At 34.0% G+C, this 24,078-nt stretch overlaps 1 protein-coding gene across 11 annotated transcripts in view; it reads left to right on the top strand.

Annotated features, from left to right (window-relative positions):
• The window catches only part of CCDC178 (coiled-coil domain containing 178), a 463,104-nt gene that overhangs the window by 172,277 nt on the left and 266,749 nt on the right, over window positions 1–24,078 (top strand). For all 11 annotated transcript variants that reach the window (XR_006210059.1, XM_042962674.1, XM_042962673.1 and 8 more), the window contains exons 16-18: window positions 950–1,063; window positions 7,443–7,588; window positions 11,116–11,275. Coding sequence is in view for 10 of the 11 variants with exons in the window: in XM_042962674.1 (XP_042818608.1) it covers window positions 950–1,063; window positions 7,443–7,588; window positions 11,116–11,275 (420 nt within the window). In the remaining variant the exon portion in view is untranslated. The remainder of the gene's footprint in view (window positions 1–949; window positions 1,064–7,442; window positions 7,589–11,115; window positions 11,276–24,078) is intronic.

Here is a 24,078-nt window from a genome sequence, read left to right as displayed (position 1 = left end):
TTAGCAACAGAATTTTTTTCTTTGCAAATGATGATGTAATTTAATAATTTATTAAAGTGGCCTTTAATAATTTTCAATTTTTTTAATTAAAAAAAACTTTATGATTTATAAAATGTTCCCATTTTGAAAGTTTATTTCGATCTTCAAAGCCTCCCTGTGAAATAGCCAAGACAGAGCTTACCTGTGTTGTGGACTTGAGAAAACTAGGGCCTAAATGCACGAAGCAGCTCGTACAAGGCCATAAAACATGGCAACAACAAATTCTGAGTATACTACTATATTCAGGGCTCTTAATTGCTTATCCTAGAGCTCATGTAATGAATATATAACCAGTACTAACACCTAGTGAGATAAATGATTTTAATAATGGCTCCTCCTTACATTAGTGATGGAAATTTATTAATTGCTTCAAAAGCCTCAGTATAATCATCTGAGCATAATTAATTCCTAAAAAGATTAATGACTTTTATTCCCCCTTATTTTATAATAGCCATTGTTTTTTTTCCTCATCTTATAGTTCAGTAATCATTTTTGTTTTTATTATATTTTAATAGTTTATAAACTATAAGAACTATGAATTTAACACAGACCCTTGGAAATAGCAAGTTTTTATGCACTTTTGGCAATGATCGCTGATAATTGGTATTTGGAGTTTTAATTTTGGTTAAAATTTTCAAATATGGTGAAAACTTATAATTTCTATGTGAGTTTATTAGTTTTTGTTATTTAGCTAAAATTTATTAGATTTTTGGTTTTACCTGCTAATTCAAGTGGAATATTGGGATGTGGATATCATAGTATATTTTTGTTATTCGTGTGTGGTGGTCCTTTCCCTTTCTACCAAAATACATATTGTTACTATTAAAATGGTCATTTGGGAACTACTTGGTCTAAACCAGGGTAGTTGGATTGTAACTGCTGCATATCTTAATTTCTGAATGTCTTCTAGACATTAAATGATATAATTGAGAAAAGACAACATGTTAAAAGAAATGTGGAAAGAACAAAGAAAAATTTGAGAAAAAAGGGGAAGAAAACTCGTGATGCAATAATAGAAACTGAGGTAAGAAATTTAATACCAAAACAATTTATGAATTTCCAACCTCTTTATGTCAATGAAAACTATTCAAGCAAATTTATTTTAGGTGGATACCTCTCATTTCTAATTGGTTGCACTAAGTTTCTATACTCATACACACACACTCAACACATGCACACACAGAGTGTATCTTCATTTTTTTCTTTTATAGTGTTTTTCCCACTGTACTAGTGCACCCTCCTGTTAACCTTTCCTACAAAGTAGAGGTAGGGATTTCTGTATCGTACCAGATAGTACCATGTTTCTAGAGATGAGACCAATCTACGGACTGAAACATTTGTTAATATCCGACAACTCAATGTTACCCTCACGCCATTGTAAAGGCAGCATGGTCATATATCAAAAGGCTTCAGGGCTTTTTCCAAATTAGAAATATTTGCTCCCTGGGCACCTGGGTGGTTCAGTTGGTTATGCATCTGATTTCGGCTCAGGTCTTGATCTTGCAGTTAGTGAGTTCGAGCCCCGCATCAGGCTCTGTGCTGACAGCTTGCTCAGAGCCTGAAGTCTGCTCTGGATTCTGTCTCCCTCTCGCTCTGCCCCTATCCTGCTCACACTCTCTCTGTCTCTCTCAAAAATAAATAAGCATTAAAAAAAAATTAAAGAAATATTTGCTCCCTGAAAATCCTCATCTCCAGTATTCTGTCTTTATAAAATCACTGGATATGGGGAAGTGGAGATAGTCCACTATCTTCAACTTGCTATCCTCTGAATATATTTTAAAGGTAGCACCAATTGGATTTGTTGGTGGACAGCATGTTGGCTATTAGATAGAGTGTAATCATATCTTTTTAAAAAAAATTTTGTAACGTTTATTCATTTTTGAGAGAGACAGAACGAGAGCAGGGAGGGACAGAGAGAGAAGGAGACGCAGAATCTGAAGCAGGTTCAGGCTCTGAGCTGTCAGCATGGAGCCCGATGCGGGGCTCGAACCCACAAACCAAACCATGAGATCATGGCCTGAGCTGAAGTTGGACACATAACCGACTGGGCCACCCAGGCACCCCTGTGTAATCATATCATTTTTAAAATGTTTGTACTAGGCCACAAAATAAATATTAAAAATTTACCAAGGAATATAATAATACTAGCAACAATAACTCCAACAACAGATACTGATATTTTTTAGTTCTCTAGATCCAGACATTATTTAAAATGCTCAGATATATTAACTCACTTCAACTTCATAATAACTCCACAAAGATTATGCTATTATTATCTCCATTCTACAGTTGAAGAATCCAATGCCTTGTTTTTTAACGAACTTGTTCAGTTTCACACAGCTCGTTAATGGTGCAGTCGAGATTCACTAAATCTGGCATTGGCACCAGAATCTATGCTCTTAACCATTACATTATTCTGATCTGCTCATACAGGTTACTTTTGTTGAATATAGTGAAGTAAAATTAGAACTCTAACAAAAAAAAATTACATCAAAAAGAAAACATTCGTATAGATCACTGGAAATATGTTTTTAGAAAATTTTTTTAAGTTTATTTTTAGAGAGAGAGAGAAAACAAGTGGGGGAGGAGCAGAGAGAAGAGAGAGGGAGAGAGAATCCCAAGCAGGCTCCACCCTGTCAGCTCAGAACCCCATGCAGGACTCAAGTTCACAAACTGTGAGATCATGCGGGACTTGAGTTCACAAACCGTGAGATCATTACCTGAGCTGAAATCAAGAGTCCGACACTTAACTGACTGAGTCACCCAGGTACCCCTCTGGGCATATTTTTTAAATTACATTTTTTCCATTATTTGCTTCTGTGTTAAGGAATATTCAGAAATATAACTTACCATTTATTTATAAATGACTGATGATAAACCATAGAGCAAAATTTATGGAGCAGGTCAGGGTAATACTTTAGTATTACCAATAAATTATTTTGGTAAGAAAAACTTAAAGTGCTTACTTAGCATATCTATGTGAACAAAAAGAGGATAAAAACAGCCATGGGAAAAACTAACAGAGAAATAATTATATATAGTAATGAAAGAAAGAATGCTGCTTTGCATAGCAGTTTGTTTTAAAATTTGGATGAAGTATATAATTTATTTATAAAATGCAAATAATGAAAACTGAGTCAAGAGGAAGAATCACAACAAGAGTAGAATGATAATTATAGAATAAATGTCATTTGTCTAGACCACTAGTGGCAAGAACAAGCCCAGGTACTTTCCAGGTATCCCTACAAAGACCGGATACAGACCATAACAAAGTATGGAGAGCTTCTGAATTCATTCTGTAATAATATAATTCTGAAACTGTAACTGAAAAAGATTAGTATGAAAAAGAATTCTATAGGTGATCTCATTTATGAACACAGATGACAAAACCTTAAATATATCAGTGCGTTGAGGTTTTACAGTGTGATTTAAAAGCATGTATTATGCAAGTTAAGATTCTTTTGAAGAATGTGAAGATGAGTCAGCATAAAGAAATGTACAGCTGATACTTGAACAGTGCGGGATTTAGCGGTGCCGGCCCCCACATAGTTGAAAATCCACATGTAACTTTTGACTCCCCCAGAACTTAACTACTAATAGCCTACTGTTGACTGGAGGCTTTAAAGATAACAAACAGTTGATTAACATATATTTTGTATGCTACAGATATTATATTCTATATTATTATATTAAAGTAGAATAGACTAAAGAAAGTCATAAGGAAGAAAAAATATATTTACAATAGTGTGCTGTTAAAACTCGGCATGTAAGTGGGTCTGCAGAGTTCAAACCTGTGCTGTTCAAGGATCAGCTGTACTAATATAATTCAGTACATTTACAGAAATGAAAGACAACCCAAAATATTTGATAAAACACCATAGCCACCAATGATTTTCAAAAAGACCTTCAACTACCTAGAAACAGAATGAAAACATTCTGACCTTGATTGTGTGTTATAGTGTGTCTACCAGTATTTTTTAGAAAATGTTATACTCAATGATGGAACATTAAAAGTATTTCCTTTAAACTCAGGATCAAAAACATTCCAATAAGTTCCTACTACTCAGCACACTTCTGTTACTGATCACAAGTTACTTGTAACACATCACGAAACCTAAAACCTATGTGTTGAGCAGTACAGTTGAAAGCTACCACAGTTCTCATGTCCACATCTGAATATTAGTTTCAAAAATATTAACTAAAAATTGCCAAAAGTGGTATGTCTTACAAATAACAGATTTCAATGAAGAATATGGCTGAACACTTTCTTTGTGCTCAGTATTATCCAAGGTACTAGGAGTTCAAGTGCTAGAGAAGAAGGGTTAATTTTCTTTTATTTGTCCTTCAACTTAGTTTGCCTTTCCAGTTATTATTGAACACTTGAGATATATTAAACATTGTTGGAATTTGCTGGAGTTGAGGAGGTAAAAGGAGAACTTTGTTCACTCAAGAAGCACATCATCTTTTTGGGGAGTAGACAAGGACGCAGAGAGCATTAATACTCTGCGAGCAAAGCTATGACAGCAGTATAATGAGGTGGGAGAGTGTCATGGAGGAGGAAACTGAGCTGTAAACTGAGGGATCTGGGGAAAGTTTTTCAGGGGAGGTTATTACTCACAGAGCAAATGGAGGTTAAGTACTTGCATTGCCATATGTTGTAGAGAACAGAGATGATATACACACAAAGCCTAAAAGAATGAAAAACGATTGGCAGTGGGGGTATTCAACAAATGGTTTCTATTATTATTATTATATAATTTTTAAATGGATGAAGAAATGAGGTAAGGCATTTTAGAAACAGATGCTATGTTTGCAAAGCAAAGATATCATGGAATAGTGCTGTGTGTTTGTGGAATTGTAGGTAGTTTGGTATGACCAGAAAGTAGGCTATCTATTATAAGAATGAAAAGAGATGAAGCAAGTGAGATGGGCGATCCTTGGATGAAGAAACACCTTCTGTACCATGCTGCTGTGGAACCCCAGACTGCTGTAATTCAAACATTTAATAGCATTTATTAAGTACTCTTATGCTGATAGGTATACAAAACATACTGTAGACCCTATTTTTATCTTCTAAGAACTTAAATTCTAAGACAAATAATCTTATCTTTTACTGTGCATAAGCATTTCAATCATGGCCAAGCTAAACATGGGCCATTACTGAATTTTTACTATTTTCACCCCCATTTAAATCATAGACATAGAATATACACTTATTACATTTAGATAATTTAAAAATACATTTATTAAATCTTACTTAAAATATCTGAAATTAATAATTTAGAATCTGAATATAATCTTTATTTAATTTTTAAGTTTACGTATTTTGAGAGAGAGAGAGAGGAAGTGCAAGTGGGGGAAGGGCAGAGAGAGAATCCCAAACAGGCTCTCTGCACTCAGCACAGACCCCAGTGTGAGGCTTGAACTCATAAACTGTGAGATCATGACCTGAGCCAAAGTTGGACTCTCAAGTGTCTGAGCCACCCAGGTGCCTCTATAATATTTATTACCTGATATTTTTTAAATATGTGGCTGGAAATGACAGTATTTGAGAAAAATAAGCCAAAGGATGGTCAGATTCTAAATATACTTTTTTTATGCCTCTATTCCCATTTACTCTGGTGGCACTTCAGCATTTATCAATAGACTTACAAATGGCTCATGGGGTCCCCAACCTTTTTTGAACTGGAGATGCTCAAATTTGTACCCCTGATTGACATAGAGCATCTAAAAGCTTCCTTCTACTCAGCTCATTATAGTGCTGTTTCTGCTATTTTTTGATGCCGTGGAGGGGGATATGCTGTTCACATGTACCAAAGCCTCACTGATGGTACCTATTAAAGTGCCAAAATACTGTTTTTGCTTTTCACTTCTGTCTGCAGGAAGCACGCTCTTGCTTTCCTTTAGTATAGAATCCTCTGACACCGCCTTCAGCATTGCTGAATTGGCTGGTTTGGTCTCAGTTGTAGATACCATTGCTTCTGAGATCTTCTTAGTTTCCTACAAGAATCTTCATTCAAGATTAAGGCATGAATTATGGAATCTGACTTAAAAGTCAAGTTTAGTGATAGCATGCTGTACTCACAGTTGCCCATCCTCTTCAGCTTCTGAATACTTAATTTACTCCATACTTATGTATCTCTTCACACTTTTTTTGAGGTGTTGACTTTTCTCCTAGTAATAATATAATATCCTGTTGGGTCTCATTGAAGAATCCTAGTCATTCATCTTTCAACCATATTCAGGTATTGAAAATAAACCAAAAACAAACCAACCAACAAACAAACACCCTCATTCCAGAACTTTCAGAAAAAGAAAAAAAAGGGAGGATATGGAAATTCAAACACAGTACCCAGTGTTGAAAGTCGTGGACAAATAGTGGGTAGGAAAATAAATATAAAAGATTAGCCTTTCTTCTTGAAATCTGTAAGAGCAGAGAAAGAATCAGGGAGCATATGGGGAAAAATGGAGGAAAATAGGAGCAAAGGGAGCAGTTGAAATCTGTGAAATCAGTTGGGGGAGAGTAGCACTAATTAGAAGCAATGCCAGATGTAGGGAACAACATTCTGTAAGTCAGTCATCCAGTCAGTAAATCATTAAGTCAATATAAACATCAATAGTCATAAAGGGATCATGCGAAAAATAGGTGGAAAATAAAATCATCAGTCTGGAATTGTACAAGCCAGCCTTGGGGAAATGTATTAAATACCAACTTCTTGTGTTTGAATGATCAGGACAATGTATATTCTTGCCTACCTTCAGTGTACACGTTTGAAAAACAGTAACCACATGTTTGCATTTTGAAAGGATGTGCCTTTAAGGTGTGCATGTATGTGGGCGTGTAGAGGGACAGACAAGTTAGTGCAAGGGAGAGAGGGGAAAATGGAGAGAGAGGAAAAGAGATGGGGGGAGAGAGACTGTATACTTCTAACCCATCTTTTAGAAAATCACATCAGGTGTTAACTATGAAGAAGGGAAGGTAAATCTAAGTTGTTGATTATGTTGATAAGAAGTTACTGTTTGCTTTTGATTGTTCACATGGCCAAATGTAATTGTATCCTTAAGTTGCCAGGATATGAAAATTCTAGTATTTAAAATAAAACATTCCTGGGGTGCCTGGGTGGCTCAGTCAGTTAAGCCTCTGACTTTGGCTCAGATCATGATCTCATGGTTTGTGGATTCGAGCCCCTCATCAGGCTCTGTGCTGACAGCTCGGAGCCTAGAGCCTGTTTCAGATTCTGTGTGTGTCTCTCTCTCTCTCTCTCTCTCTCTCTCTCTCTCTGCCCCTTGCCCGCTAACACTCTGTCTCTCTCTCTCTCTCTCTCTCTCTCTCTCTCTCAAAGATCAATAAACATTAAAAAAATAATAAAATAAAATAAAACATTCTTGAATTTGTTTTTCAGGAAAAACGCTCAATGATTTTTAAAGAAATAAAGACCACTAAAAGTAAAACAGTTATTTATCATGCAAAAATAGATCAATTGAATAAAGACTTAGAAGAAAAAGAGAAGGAAAAGAATATTTTGGCTCAGACACTTGAGCAATTAAAGTAAGTATTTAAGTGTTATAAAATATTAAATGTTCAATATATTATTTATAAAAGAGATATGATCAGATTTCTATATTTAAGATTTGTTCTTAAAATGATCCATAATTTGCCATCATTATTTGATGTGGAATAAACATGTAATATTTGATAATTTTGGCTTAAGAACATAAATTGCATTCATTTTTTATTACTCTGATGGGTTTATTCTTATTTGAGTAACTGCAAATATTTATTCTTTCCAAGTAGAAGAACTTTTCTTAATTATGAAATTAATCTTTCCCACTAATTTCAATATTTCTCACTCACATGACATGGTTAATAATATATGGTTTTTCACCCAACTCTTTTGGTAAGTTTTAAGGTAAGCCTTTAGAAATAGATATTCTACAAAACCTCATGTAATTTTTTCATATTTATTATAAAAACCTCTTATGCAGTCCCTTCATTAGTCAGGGGCATACATGACAAGGGTTTGTAAGGTCTTTCACTTAGAGAATGACCATAGTCTAAGATCCTTCAGTGTTTCCATAGACCCTTACTTAGAACTTGCATACTCTTCCTTTATTCCTTTTTGTTCTTATTTTCTATTTTATAATACATTGAGAACAGAGCTTGCAGGACTACTGGAAGAATATACATTAGTCACGTTTAGGAATTATAGTTTGATTTAAGTATAATAAGGCTAACATAGCATTAGCAAAATCACAGCCCTTGAGGGATAAAATGTCATGAAAACAGTTGTGCACAGCTTGATTATCATACACTCTAATAGAATCAGGGCATGCTCTCAACAAGGATTTATTTAGCTATTACTATAGGGTAAAAACATATTCAAAATGATCATACAGATTTATCTGAAAAACATTAAATCATATTCAGTATATCATGTAAGAAGGCAAGGAAATATGCTGTTTATTTTGAAAGATATTTATCCACATCATTTAACATCTGTACAAATATGCTGAGGTTCAATGGTGTAAGCTTAAATTTTTTTAATTCTCATTAAACTTGTAAAGATTTAGTTTAGGAGCTGGTGAATTTCCTTTCTTCAGAATTCTTACCATTTCAGTCCTAACATTTTCGTCTGTTCTGTGGCTAGATTATATTGCCCTTGGGACAAGATTGGTCACCATGTCCCAGTGAATCAGTTCCCTCTCTAAACTTGACAAAAGTCTGCCTTCTCACAGGAAAAGGAGAAAAAGAATAGCTGAAGCTGTGACATTATTGACAGATCTATTAATTAACAATAATGATGGATAATGTCAAGTAATATTTAAAGTTACCATTAATTGACCTCTCAACGTACCAGATACTCTGTGGGCAGTCTGTGTTCTTTATCTGATCCAGTTCTCACAACAAATCTTTAAATTATATAATAGCATTCTTAAAAGAATACTGAGGAAACAAGCTGAGGGAAATTAGTTGACTGCCGTAACATTGTACAGCTAATTAGTGGTAGAACCAGCTCTGGTTTAGGTCCATCTTATTCCAAAGTGGTGCTCTTAAGGCTGTGCACGTTGACTCCCTAAACTAGGATTGGAAAGGAAGATTATTGCAGATAAACTGTATTAGCAATAGTCTACTGGTACTTTCAGTAGGTGACTGTATCAAGCTAATCATTCTTTATTGAGAACTTACAGTGTGCCTAGTGCCAGACACCGAGAAGGACAAAGAAATGACAAATGAGAAAGAGAACCTTCAAGTATCTAAAGATAATTTTAGCAACACAAGCTTGCATGTGTAAAACTATTAAAATGTGGTGATAAGAATAATAACAAAGCTATCCTTGGCTCTAATTTTTACACCTGTTTCTTAATTAGGATGTGAAAGGATTTAAACCAGACCCATAGGACCTCAGAGTTTATTCCTTTTATCACTGGGAGAAAGGAAACACTATTTTCATGCATAGATATACATATAATCATATAGCCTATGTAATGTATGCATTTGTGTATGTGCCTATATGTGTATGTGTATATATATGTATATATATACACATATATATGTATATATACATATATATACATACTTATACATAGGTACATACATATGTATACATACATATGTATGTGTGTATATACATGTATGTATACATGTATATATGTATATATATGTATGTATATATATGTATATATGTATATATGTATATATGTATATATATGTATATATATGTATATGTATATGTATATTTATAATTAACTAAATGCTCTGTTGAATATAATCCAGTCTCAAAATACTTAGTGTAGGGAACAAAGTATATGTGGTCAATATATAGTGATATTTGCTGGGAGCAACTGTGGGAGTATTTTGGTTCTGGTCATACTAGCTCTTTCCTGTGTGAATTTCCCCAGTATTCTATGTTCTATAATGTCAAGGGTTGTTGTATTAAATGAGGTATTATATTCAAAGCACTTTAACATTTCAGTCCCTCAAAAACTTTAGTCCTGCTGCTATTTTAGCTAACTGTGCAGAGGATTCAGTTTTCTATACCAGCAGAGATAAAAACAACTGTGGGTAACGTAAGACTGTGTGGAGCTTTTGCAGCTGCTTATTCTGTATTCTGCGTTACTGATCAACTCTGGCAATTATTTCTAAAGCATATTTGTTTTGCAGTATTGTATTAACCACTTTTTGATGTTTTTTCTACTTATATTGTTCCTTATTTAAAGAAAAATCACTTAATCTCTGTGTTAGTATATACTTAGTTGCAAAGGACAAAATGCACACACACACACACACACACACACACACACACACACACACAGAACACATTCTCACAACAGCTTAAACTAAACAATAGGGAAATGTGTCATATTATAGAACAGGGGCTCTTAGGCAGGGTCAGCTGCAGCGTTGGTGATCCAGGAGATCAACACTAGGTACTCAGTTTTTTCTCTCTCCTCTGTGCCCATTGTCTTCAGGTTTGAAAACATGACTCACTCACATTTAGTGGATGGGAGCCTTTTGTACGTGGAATTAGGTCCTTGCCTTTTGTCTTATTAGGCTATATTAATAGCCTTCATTCCTGAATAATTATTATATATATGTATATATAATTATTATATATATATAGTATATATATTATATATTTTATATATATTATATTATATATATAATATATATATAATATATATATTATATATATATTATATATATTATATATATATAATTATATTAATAGCCTTCATTCCTGAATAATCAGCCACATGCTAGTCTAATCTAATTATACTTAATCTAATTAGAATGTATTTTTGGGGTTATGTGCTGCATGGAGGAGGGGTTCTTTTGGAGAGGCATGCTGGGTAGGCAACCAAGAAAATCCACTAAATTTCTCTAGAGATTTTCTCCCAACTGGATCGTTTAGAAGTAGCTCTATGGAGATAGGCCTATGGAAAAGATTAGGGAACTTTCCAAAGCCCTTCAGTTCTAAGACTTTTAAATACTGGCTCTTTAAAACTGTATCACAAATGTATTTCAGAAAATAAAATATGAATTGGTCAGTGGCAAATACAATTCTTTCTTCATAGGAACCACTATATAACTATAAAATATAAAAAGGAATATGCACAAGCTGTGTTTGATCAGCTCGTAAGTGAGAAAAAAACCTGTGAAGAGAGACTCTATGAAGAAGAACAGAGATACAGAACACTCATTACCATGAGGCAAAAAACTCTGGCAGATATTAAAGTGAGTATTATTTTTGGACTGTCTTAAAATGAAGGAAATGTAGTGATAGTTAAACTAGCAGCTAGTTTGAGGCACTCGTTTTTCATATTGAAGTGGTAATGATGTTCAAATTTTAAAAATGAATCCGTTAGTGTAATCAATGTAATTTCTTATTTTTTCTTCTAAGTAATTATAATATATTCATATACCATATTGTGCTTTTTAATGCATTTTATGTGCACTCTCATTGTGTCATTGTACAAATCTTCCTTGACTTGCGAGTAGGTTATATTCTGATAAACTCATCGTGAGTTGAAAATATTGTTGTCAAAAATGCATTTAATATACCTAACCTCCCAACATCATAACTTAGCCTAGCCTACCTGAAATGTGCTCAGAACCCTTACATTAGCCTACAGTTGGGCAGAATCATCTAACACAAAGCCTATTTTATAGTAAAGTGTTGGATATCTCATGTAATTTATTGAATACGGTACTGACAGTGAAAAACAGAATGGTTGTGTGGGGAAAGACTGACTGCTAAGTGTATCAGTTGTTTACTCTCAGGATCACATGGCTGACTGGGGGCTGGGGTTTGCTGTCCCTGCCCAATATCACGAGACAGTATCCTACCCCAAATCACTAGCCTGGGAAACAATCAAAATTCAAAATTCTCAGTATGGTTTTTACTGAATGCATATTGCTTTTGCGCCAATGTAAAATTAAAAAAATTATAAGTGGAACCATTGTAAGTCAGGGACCTTCTGTACTTCACTTTATTTTGAAGTCTACTGGTATAAAAGTACAATTTATATTTATTCTAGAGCCATTATTACGCCTTTAATGGGAGATGTGGGGATAGTTACATTTTATTTCTGAATGAATACACTTTGATTGTTTACCAACCACTTTTTTGAAAAAGGAGAATATTTCATGCTCTTTTCCTTTAGAAAAGTTTTCCATAGATTTTAATTGCCCTGTAAACTTGGAAACAGAAATCATATGATACATATTTTTGGATCTGAAGTTTAAGTTTTCTAAAGCTATTCATACTAAATTTTTTATATAGAATATGAGTAAATGGTACACATTTAATTAAGGGATTCCTCTCCTATTTTATATTTTGGATTAGTTTCTGATACATTTAATTATAATAATGAATGCCATGACTTTTTCAATATATTTGTAAACATGGCTTATTTTTAAGAGGCCAAATGGTAAATTACTTCTGAAAAATCATTCTACTGCATCTTATTACAACTATTTCTGCAAAACTTTTAAAGATATATTTAATATCATAATATACTTTTTAAAGCTATTTTTGGTCCTGCTATTAATATATCCAATTATTATATATATCCATATGCTCAATTACTTTTTACACTTCAAAGAAATTATCTAAACCATTTTTAAAAATTAGAGCAAATATACATTAAGCAGGTATGTCAGTGAATGCACATACCATCTTTCATGTTATTTCTGTGATCCTCCCTGTAGAAAAGTATTAATAAAAGAACAATACAGGGCACCTGAGTGGCTCAGTCAGTTGAGCATCCGACTTCAGCTCAGGTCATGATCTCGCGGTTTGTGGGTTCAAGCCCGGCATCAAGCTCTGTGCTGACAGCGTGGAGCCTGCTTGGGATTCTGGGTTTCCCTTTCTCTCTGCCCCTCCCCTGCTTGTACTCTGTCTCTCTCTTTTAAAAATAAAAACATTTTAAAAACAAATAAAAAATAAAAGGACAATAGAGGTGCCTGGGTGGCTCAGTCGGTTGAGTGACCAACTCTTGTTTGCGGCTCAGGTCAGGATCTCACTGTTCGTGGGATTGAGCCCCATGTCAGGCTCTGTGCTGGCAGCACGGAGCCTGCTTGGGATACTTTCTCTCTCTGCCCCTCCCTCTCCCCCACTCACTCTTTCTCTCTCTGAAAATAAATAAGTAAGCTTAAAAAAAGAATAATAGTTTTATTAACAATAGTGTTAAGTAATATTCTTCCATTTTAAATAATGACTTTTACATAGAAAAAGGGTATTTTAGGGGGAGGGGGCCTAACAATATGAAAATAATTGGTGCCATCTAGTGGCAATAAATGATGCCTCCTTTTGGAGAAGTTCCTGAAACATTGATGGCTAAATCTCAAGATTTGTGATGTATGAATGGACTGGGGAGGCTTAGATGTAAATGCACCCCTCAAAAAGAGAAGGCTTAAGTTATTTACTGATTTAAGCATCAGTCTCCACCTCATATTTTATCACAGCAGTAGAATTAGCTGTTTGAATTCAACCACATTTTCCAATCGTCCTAGTGCTGAGAACACAGTGGGATCTCAATAATCATTTATTGACTGGCATTTCAGCACTTTAATGGAACAATAATAATTAGTGAAATGGCAAAATATGGTCAGCAGGAGAGAGACAAAGAAAAAATCCTGTATAACTAGCCTCTCAGAAATTGAGATTTGTATTTTTTTTCATCCAAAATCTTGTCTCTGCCTTCGCATTCCGAAATACACCTACCTCCACCCACTTGTCACATCACCTGGCATTGTGTTTTGTTCTTAGCACCAATCTTTCTCTGACCTTGTTTTGTTCATTCATTTTTGTTTGTTTGTTGTCTGCCTGCATCTTGCAATACTAATGTATTGTCAGTGAGATTTTCTGCCACATTCTTCTCTGTATCCTATAAGCTCAGAATTATGCCTGGCACAAGGGAGGCACTCAATGAATACTCATTGAATGACTGAATGAATAAATGGATGAACATATGCTTTTTTGGTAATTTTGCTGTCCACATGCATGATAATGCCTGAAAGCAGGAGCATTTCAGGGACATTTTCCATACCGCGCCAGCCTGATACTTTAGTTGAATACTCATGCTGCATGCAAGAGCTGATTTCTCCCTTTCTTTCTCTTTCTCTTTCTCTTTCTCATTCTCTCTCTTTCTCCTTGATAATTCATGAGACATTTGCCATCTAGTCTTTCCTTGTAGGTGAAATGGTTAAATTCTCTATTGCTTTCTAGCAATTAAGGATTCTGATAAATATCTGAATAATACTTCTTAAATAATCTTAAATTTATATGAAATTGCCTCTTATCAACTCTCGGATAGTTCTTTGTTATGCATGTGCCATATGTGATCAGAAGCATAGAGTTTGAACATGCCTAGTTTAGAAATTGATATATCTTACATTAGTGGCACTATGATTCTGATCAGTTATTGGCATTAAATAGTGGAAAGAATGTGATTCTTCACAGAAAACTATTCTCATCCCTATTTAGAAATTGGATGAAGTAAAAATTTGTAAACATGTATGTAATATGAAGCATTCCTAAAAAGAAACAAGTTTTATTAGGCATCATTATAAATACGGTATTGCTAATCTGGGGTGTCCCCTCTGGGCAAAAGAATTGATCACAATTATGGATCATCTGAAGAAATCATTTAATAAAAGCATATAAAATCCACAGTAGAATTAACTGGGGATGTAAGAAAACATGCCATAGAATTAGAACTACAAACAGACAATAAAATGGTTTAAGAAAAAAATTATATACAAACTTCAGATAGAATACAATGTGGTTCTGGAGTTAAATTCAACTTTTTTTGGTTTATATAGTTCCATATCAGATATAGTTAAATGAAAGATATTTTAATGTTAAATGGAGTTTTAACTGCCTATAGTTTGCAAATACAATTAAGATGAAAATGTCACTATACCATACCCATCAAAGTACTATAGCTCTCGCTACTGATCTTCCTTTTTGTTACTAGAAAGATCCAAACAAATCTGGAGTTTCAGGTTATTTTAATCCTTAATTTTAATTTTAATCTATTATTAGCCGTCCTCAGAAGTCCCACTGCTTTTCTATGTCAGTGCCTTTCTCTAGTGATTTTTCTATAATCTTGCTCTCCTTTCTATAATTTAGGGTTTGATATGAGAAGGGTATAATGGTCTATATTGGATCATTGGCAGAGAGACCAGTTTCCAAATTGAATTCTATAAGACACAATCCCCTAACACTTTGTAGAGTTTATCAGTTTTTATTTCGCCTCATATTTTTTACTCTCAGGAAATATTTACAGCAGTCCCATATTTGGCTATTAAATCACTTCTTGACCCTTTCATGTGGAAAATTCTTAGCTTAATACAGAGGCAGTGATTCATTGCCTCATTAGACAGCCAGGTACAGAAATAGTACAAATAAGAAGCAAATTTAATCTCTGAGATAATTTTAAAGATTACTACAGTTTAAAAAATTATTCTCCTAATTTCCACTCATCACTTCTTCATTCACACAACTAGTTTATGAGTACTGTGTTCAGGGCATTCAGTGTTGGGTGACTACAACCCTAGCCTCAATTTTAAAGATTCAATCAGCAGAAAGAGGGAAGATGTAAAAAACAAACTTGAATATAGTAACAACATTCAAATTACAAACAATAAATTGTGTCCCTGGCCCACTGACCTGATACATTAGGTATGATTAAAATAAAATAAAAACAAATTACATATTCTGTGGTCTTAATAGTGGGAAATGAATGTGTGAAAAACCTGGAAACATTTAGAAGAACTGACCAATGGACCTCATAAGCAAGAATAATTTGCCTTAATGTTAATTTTCTTGCTACCAAAAGATTTTAAATTAACATGAAAGTTTTAAAAGTTGGAAACATGGTTTGCATAATTAATATTTTTAATAATTCTGGTAGGATTTAGCATCAGTCACATGTAATCATATTAATTAGGTTCATCATATTGCTTTTTTAAAGCTGCTTGTTCAAATCCATGCTCTCTTGAGGTATGAACATTTTAATTTGAGGACTGGTAGCAAAAGAGTACTAATTTTATACTGGGGAACACTTCAAGTGTTCAAGCACAGACCCAGTGCAGCAATGATCGTAGGTACTTAGAAATCAGGAGAGAATAACACTATAATGTAAAGGAAAGACGTAGCATGGGTATAAGTAACTCCCAAATATAAATTTAATGTGTTTTGAATGTTTGCTCAGAGCATGATCCATTAAACAAGGCAGAAGCCTCTCTTCTTTTTGCATCTCTCCAACATCATGTTACATTTGCAGATATGTCCCAGAATTTCTACTAACAGTTCGTTAAAGGACTATACATGAAGTTTGAATAGGCTTTTTTCTCCCCAACTACCTAGAGGCATCTATTAAAATCACTTGGCCATAATCCACCTCAGTTTTTCTATGCATTGTTTTTTTCTTTACATGGTTGTGATAATACTCTGTGAACACGCGTTGGATGTTATGATTTTTCCAAGTAACATTAATTTCCTGGTGGGGCTGCCACTTTTGAAATACCTTTCCCCCACTGCAGAGTAATAGCATAAATATATGTTTTTCCCTTTTGATCAATTAAAGTAATTATAGTATGAGTTTCCAAATATCCGATTACATACTTAAGTATACCTAATTGGTTATGCTTTATTAAAACTGTAATTCATTACTGGATTCAATTTGCAGCCATTTAATGCTGAACATCTAATTGGTCTATAGTTCTTCTGTTTTGTACTCTGTTCAAGATATTAATGTCAGAGATTTAGTAGAGTTGTTCGAATGAAATAAGAAGGTTTTCTCTTCTTTCTATGTTAAATAGCATAACACATTTCAGTTCCTTAAAATTTTGAGGAATTTTACTATGATACTATCAAGATATGTGAAGAGTTAGAGATTTTACTTCACTTGCAAACTAACAAGTTAGCCTGCCATAGTTTCACAAATGATGCAGAAGGCATGAAACTTCTAGGTGAGAAGCAAAGATTTTATTACTTGCTACACAGCAGCAGTGTGAGCTTCATGTTTAAATAGGTTCACCTTGGCTCCAAGTCTCATGGGATAATGGGAAAGTGGTCCAGGTGGATGCTGCATACACAAGGAATCTTTATCACAGCTGATGAACTTGGAATGTAGGAAAGCCCCAGTTTTATAAGGGAGCTTCTAACAAACGTGTCCAGCCTTTGCCCCAGAGGAAGGCATTCCATTTGCCATGCAGACAATCTTGAAAAGGCGGTTCTGGATAAAAACTGTCAGAAGAAGTACATAAATAAACATGATGGTGAGTGCCCCCCAGTACATATTATCTGAGCTTAACTCTTTTCTGGAGAAAAACATTTTAAAATTTATTCAGTCCATTTTTTTTGCTTTTTGCATGGTTAATGTTTTCTAATTCTTGAGCCAATATTTGAAAGTTATATTTTTCTAGAAAAAAATCATTTTAATGAGGTTTTCAAATTTATTAAGTTGTATGAAATATGTATTTTTTCATTTCTTCTGCTTCTGTAGTTATGTTCTTTTCTCATGCATTAGGCTTTTCTTTTTTTTTCTTTTCCTTGATTGACCTTGTTAAATTTTTGCCTTATGATTGTTTTCCCACCCAAATTCTGATTTATTCATGATGATTAATTATTTTTGTTCTCCAAATCATTAATTTTAGCTTTTTTCTTTGTTACTCTTTTTGATTGATTTTTGTAATTTTGTTTCTTTTTTTTTCTAGCAAGTTGAATTGAATACTTTAGTGTTTTCTTTCTCACTTGCAGTGAAGAACAAACTTGAAAAATGATCAAGTATTTCCTGAATGCAATTATGGCAATTTTAATATATTGTGCTCCTTGACATTGGTCTTGGCAATTATTTTTTTGCATGTGAACACCAAAAGCACAGAAAACAAATGCAAAAATAAGCTAGGACTACATCAAACTGATAAGCTTCTCCACAGCAAAAGAAATAATACATAAATTGAAAAGACAGCCTACTAAATATGAGAAAATATTTGTAAACTATATCTCTGATATGGAATTAATATCCAAAACACATAAGTAACTCATATAACTCAGTGGCAACAAACAAACAAAATAATAAAGAAAAAACAGAAGTAATACAATTAAAAATGGGCAAAGGACCTGAGTAGACGTCTTCCCAAAGAAGTATATAGATAGTCAACAGATAAATGAAAATGTGCTCAACATCACTAAACATCAGGGAAATGCAAGTTAAAACCACAGTGAGATGTCATCTCTTGCCTGTTAGGATGTCATTTATAAAAATTACGAGAGATAGCAAGTATTGGTAAGGAGGTGGAGAGAAGGGAACCCTATATATTATTAGTGGAAATGTGGAAATTATTGGAAATTAGTGGAAATTATTAGTGGTGCAGCCATTATGGAAAACATTGTGGAGATTGTTTTAAAAATTAAAAATACAAATCCATTAAGTCAGCAATGTCATTTCTAAGTAAATATCTGAAGGAAACAGTATCTAAAAGAGATAGCTGCACTGTCATGTTTATTGAAGCATTATTCATAATAATCAACATATGGAAACAATCTGAGTGTCTGTCAATGGATGAACAGATAAAAACACGTTGTATTTATGTATCAGTGATCTAGATAGATAGATATAATGGTAACCATTCCATAGATAGTGCAATATTTTTCAGTCATGAGAAAGAATGAAATCCTGCCATTCGCAATAAGATAGATAAATCTAGGAGATATTATGCTAAGTGAAATAAGCCAGACAGAGAAATAAGCCAGCCAGATATGATCTCACTTGTTTGTGGAATCTTAAAAAAGTTGAACACGGAGAATAGAATGGTGGTTATCTGGGGTCAGGGTGGGGGTAAAATGGGGGAGATGCTGGTCAAAGGCTACAAGCCTTATAAGATGAATAAATTTTGGAGATCTAATGTATTGAATGGTAACTAGAGGTAATAGTACTGAATTATATACTTGAAATCAGCTAAGAGAGTAGATCTTAAGCATTCTTACCATATATACACACAAAAAGGTAATTACATGAGATGATGGTTGTTTTAATCAACCTGATGATGGTAATCATTTCACTATGTATGCATATATCAGATCATCATATTGCTCATTTTAAATATATACAGGTTTATTTATCAATTAAACATTAACAGAGCTAGGGAAAAATAAAATTCTGTTAAAAGCTTTTGTTTAATCTGCATGGGACCATCAGACAAGATCACTGCAACTTTTGCTTCACAGATTATTTATGAGAAAATAAATTAAATGAAATGTTTAGTTCAATGTGAATTAATTTGTGGATTTTGCTTTATATATTTTCTAGATTATGTTATTCAGTGCATAGAGACTCACAATTATTAAATGACCATTTTGTTATTTTTTAATGTAATGATATCTTTCTCTTATGTATCGCTATGCAGTTAATATTCTCAACACCTCTTTTTGTTAGACCAACTTAATTTTGCATTTTATTATTAAGTATTTGGACTTATGTTTTAGATGTTCATTTGTAATATTTATAGAGCAATATTTAGGATAATTTTGCTTTTCAATCCATTCTGCTTTAGTAATTTAATTTATATGATAGTTTTATTGGTTCTTGCTTCTGCCATCTTGCTTAATGTTTTCTGTGGTGATACTACCTTTCTCCTTTTGTCATTATTACTTTTTTGGCATATTGACTATTGTGGTTTGATTTTATTGCTTTTAATAATATAAAATGGAAACATTCTACTTTTAATTATATCACTGTTTCAAAATTCCATCTAAATGTGCTCATAGATTAGTAATGCAGATAAACAGGGAAAAAGCTAAGAATGTAGGTCCGGGGATATATCATGAAGACCGACTTGAAAAGTTTACACTTAATTTGTAAAGCAGTAGGAGGCATGGGGAATTTTCCAGGAATACAGTGTGCTCAGAGATCAATTAAACAGCATTATATAAGATGAACTGAAGTGAAATGAAAACATAAGTTACAGATATAAATTGTAAGAAAATACTTTTGCAATTAAAGAGAAGTAATGAAACACTGATGGAGCAGGAATGAGGATTATAGACTTCACAGAGACTGATGTCAAATTGCATATGATATACACAAAAAAAGAACAGAATATATAGAAGGTGGGATGATACTGGTTGACTAGAAAAAAATATGGTGGCATTTATATAAAAAGAACTGTTGATGACTGGCTTTGCTGAGAAGTAATCTGTCTTGGACGTGGTAGAGACTATGTAAGTGGAAGCATGTATACCTAATCACCATGTGGGATAGAGTTTGAGAGAAAGAGTAGAATTGGATTGAGTAGAAGATCAGTGAATCAGCTACTGTATTAATCATTGAAGCCATGGGAAGCTCATGCAAGCTTTGAAGAAAAGTGTTGGAGAATATCTGAGAGCAGAACGTGGGCATGCAAGTTGTTAAATGATTATCTCTCAGCATTTTTATATTCTGCTTGGTGACCACTGGGGCTAGGGCTCTTCAGACTACATTTTTCCTTTGTTACATGCCTCTTAATTAGGTTCTGCCAGTATGGGGCACTAGAGGGAGATTAAAAGGTTGAAGGAGGAAGAAATGTGTTATTTTCCTGCCTGCTTCCTGAGGGCTTTCTGTCATCTTGCACATCCTGTCAGCTTTATCCTAGAAATGCATATTCACCTGAAATTAGTAGTTCATGTCCATAGATGGCTATGCCTGAATACAACTTGGCTGTTAGGAAAGCATCAGTGACAGAAAGAGTAGTATCAGATTGGTAAAGGCAGAAGATTAAATGTAATAATAGTGAACGGAGCAAGAGCATTGAAAGAAATTGGAAAAGGCAATTTTAGAATACTCTTTCAAGAGCTTTGGTAATAAAATAATTTGTATATTTCTATTTATTTTTTTGCAAATTGCAAGGCCCAGGTATATTTTCTAGCAAAGGGGAAAGAGAGAAGATTGAGGGAGAGTTGTATTATATGTTGTATTATGCAGTTTTACTCAAATATTTGGTTCCCATTCCAACTGCGGATGCTTTTGAGGGAGAGAACGATATTTCACTCAAATGAGTACTTCCAGAGTCCATCAGATGTCTAGGACATAATAAGTGCTCAACATTTGTTTAGTTGAAATACAGATGAAGTGACGTGGCTCCTAAAAGGGTAAGTATAAAGAGTGAGATTTATATTTCAGTTTACTTTGACAAGGATAAAGAAAACTGTTACCTCCTTCTTTCTTTTTCTTTTCTTTTCTTTTCTTTTCTTTTCTTTTCTTTTCTTTTCTTTTCTTTTCTTTTCTTTTCTTTTTTCTTTTCTTTTCTTTTCCTCTCCTTTTTTCTTTTCTTTTCTCTTTTCTTTTCTTTTCTTTCAAAGTTACATATATATCAAGTGTCAGAATCTGGGTGAGATTCTGAGCATCTTGAATGAAAGGTAACACTTGTTCCCAATTAATTTCACTGACCAATGGTGAAGAAACAGGTCCAAGTTAAAATTAGGTACAGCAACTTCTTTTCTTGAATTAAGCACAGAATTCTTTAGAACCCAGAAAGAAGAGCTTGAAGGAAATCTTAAGACAGCTTGCAAAAGTGATAATAACAGAACTAAGTCTTGGACGGTGGTAACAAATTAGTCAAAGAAAGAATACTTCAAGTAGTAAAAACAATTGGAAAAAAAGACAGACAGGTATCAAAAAATAACCATGCATTTAGGGAATGGCGTGTATTTTACTATGCTTGAAGGTCAGATGAAGACCATACTGGTATGAGCCACATAACCAAAGTTGTGAATGTCACACTGGGGTTTAGGTTTTAGGTCATGAATAATTTTCAAAAGAATAACAAAGCTACCATAGCAGCTGAGGAAAATTAAACTAAAATTAGCAGAGATTTCCATTGGTCTGCTGTCCACTGGTCTACCTTGGTGCGGTGCTAATGGACCAAAGTTGGATTCAGATATTATTCCTGTCAGCAGTTAGAGTTGAGAAGGACTTAAGGTGCTTATGAAACTGGGCTCAGAAGACTGTGCTGTCAAAGAGCCTTGTCTTTTTACCCCAGTGTGATGAAGTGAATGTTTCTTTTTGTATTCCGTGATGTATAGCAAGGTTGGAAATAATTGATTACATATAATAAATTGGAGAGGAACAAGTGATTTTGGATGCAGTGATAGCAACTAAGAATTTAGTCGTGAAATGATAAGGCTCTAGTAAGATGGAAGGATGAATTCCCGATAATTGTTTCTTTTTTTTAAGTTTTTATTTCGATTCCAGTTAGCTAACATACAGTGTAATATCTGGTGTACATTGTAGTGATTCAACACTTCCATACATCACCCAATGCTCATCACAAGTGCACTCTTTAATGCCCGTCACCTCTTTAACTCATCTCCCACTACCTCCTCTCTGGCCACCATCAGTTTGTTCTCTATAGTTAAGAGTGAGTTTCTTGGTTTCTCTCTCTCTCTCTCTTTCTTTGCTTATTTGTTTTGTTTCTTAAATTCCTCATATGAATAAAAACATATGGTATCTGTCTTTCTCTGATGGACTTTCTTCACTTAGAATAATACTCTCTAGCTCTGTCCATGTCACTGCAAATGGCAGGAATTCATTTTTTTATATGGCTGAGTAACATTCTATTTTATAATATTTTTATAATCTAATTATAAAATCTCATTCTATTTTATAATCCTCAGATATAGGATTAGGGTTCAGTTTAGAGCCAGAAGAAGAGTTAGGGTTAGGTTTAGGGCCAGGGCAAGGGTATATGCTTATTATCCTGCAGTTCAGAGACCTCTCCAGAGAGAGAAGTTTATGGTTATGGTTATGGTTAGGGGTTAGTGGTTATAGGTTAGGGGTTAGGGTTTCAGTTAGGATTAGGTTTAGAGCTAGGGTTAGGAATTTCAGATGATTTTTTGAGTTAATATAGGCAGAACTTAATGACTATTTGGCTAGATGGTGAGAAAAATAATTTAAATATGTATCAAGTTCTGACTCTGACAACAGAATGGTGATTTCAGCATCCAAAAATATGGACTGAGGAATGGTTTGGAAACTAGATCAGTCAAATTTGAGATATAGGAGCTACATGGAATCCAGTGTCAGTGAATGTAAGAATCTGGAACTAAAGGAACAAGAGTTTGAACAAAGATATAGTTGTATAAGCTATAAGCATATACATTGCATCAGAAGCTTCAGGAAATATTTAGTAATCCTAAGAATATGGAGAAGAAAGATGAAGACACACTCCTGGTTGGATAATTATGACATGGAAAAAGTAGCAAGAATAGAAGAAGCAAGGGCAGAGGCTATAGTCAGAAAGAGAGGTATAAGAGTTTATATCTGTGGTGCCATTCTAGATGATAACAAAGTCAGAAGGGTGTCCATGGGTATGAATTGTTAATGGGACGTAGAATTGAAGTTAACTAGATTTGAGTAAGTCCATAAACTCTAAGATTAAAGTGTTGGATAAGTTATCCAGATAGATATTGAAGTAAAACAGAATGAGGATGGAACATAGGAAAGACAGGAAGAGAAGATTGAGTCCCACAGGCCGAAGTTCTTTCCCTAGTGTGAGAAAATGACTAGAAAATCATTAAATGACAGTGCAAAAGGGTGAAGGAAGGTTTATATTCTTAAGGGCATAAGATTATATTCTTTATGACAAATGATTATGTTCTTTTATAAAAATTTTTTTTTAACATTTATTTATTTTTGAGAGACAGAGAACAAGCAGGGGAGGAACAGAGAGAGAGGGAGACACAGATTCTGAAGCAGGCTCCAGGCTCTGAGCTGTCAGCACAGAGACCAACACGGGGCTCGAACCCACAAACCATGAGATCATGACCTGAACCAAAGTCAGTTGCTTAACCGACTGAGCCACCCAGGTGCCCCCAAATGATTATGTTCTTTAATCAGTATAAAACTCAAAGAGTATTTTTACATGAGCATGGAGAAATAATGGTTTGAAAGCAATAATGGAGACCTAGGATTATGCTAGTTTCAACTAGACCCTGTAATATGTAAGGCCTTGTGAAATTAATATTCTTTAATTCAGTCCCAGGTTTAGTT

This window comes from Panthera tigris, chromosome D3 (genome assembly GCF_018350195.1).
Source record: "Panthera tigris isolate Pti1 chromosome D3, P.tigris_Pti1_mat1.1, whole genome shotgun sequence".
Lineage (NCBI taxonomy): Eukaryota > Metazoa > Chordata > Mammalia > Carnivora > Felidae > Panthera > Panthera tigris.
This window is presented reverse-complemented; position numbering and strand designations above follow the sequence as displayed.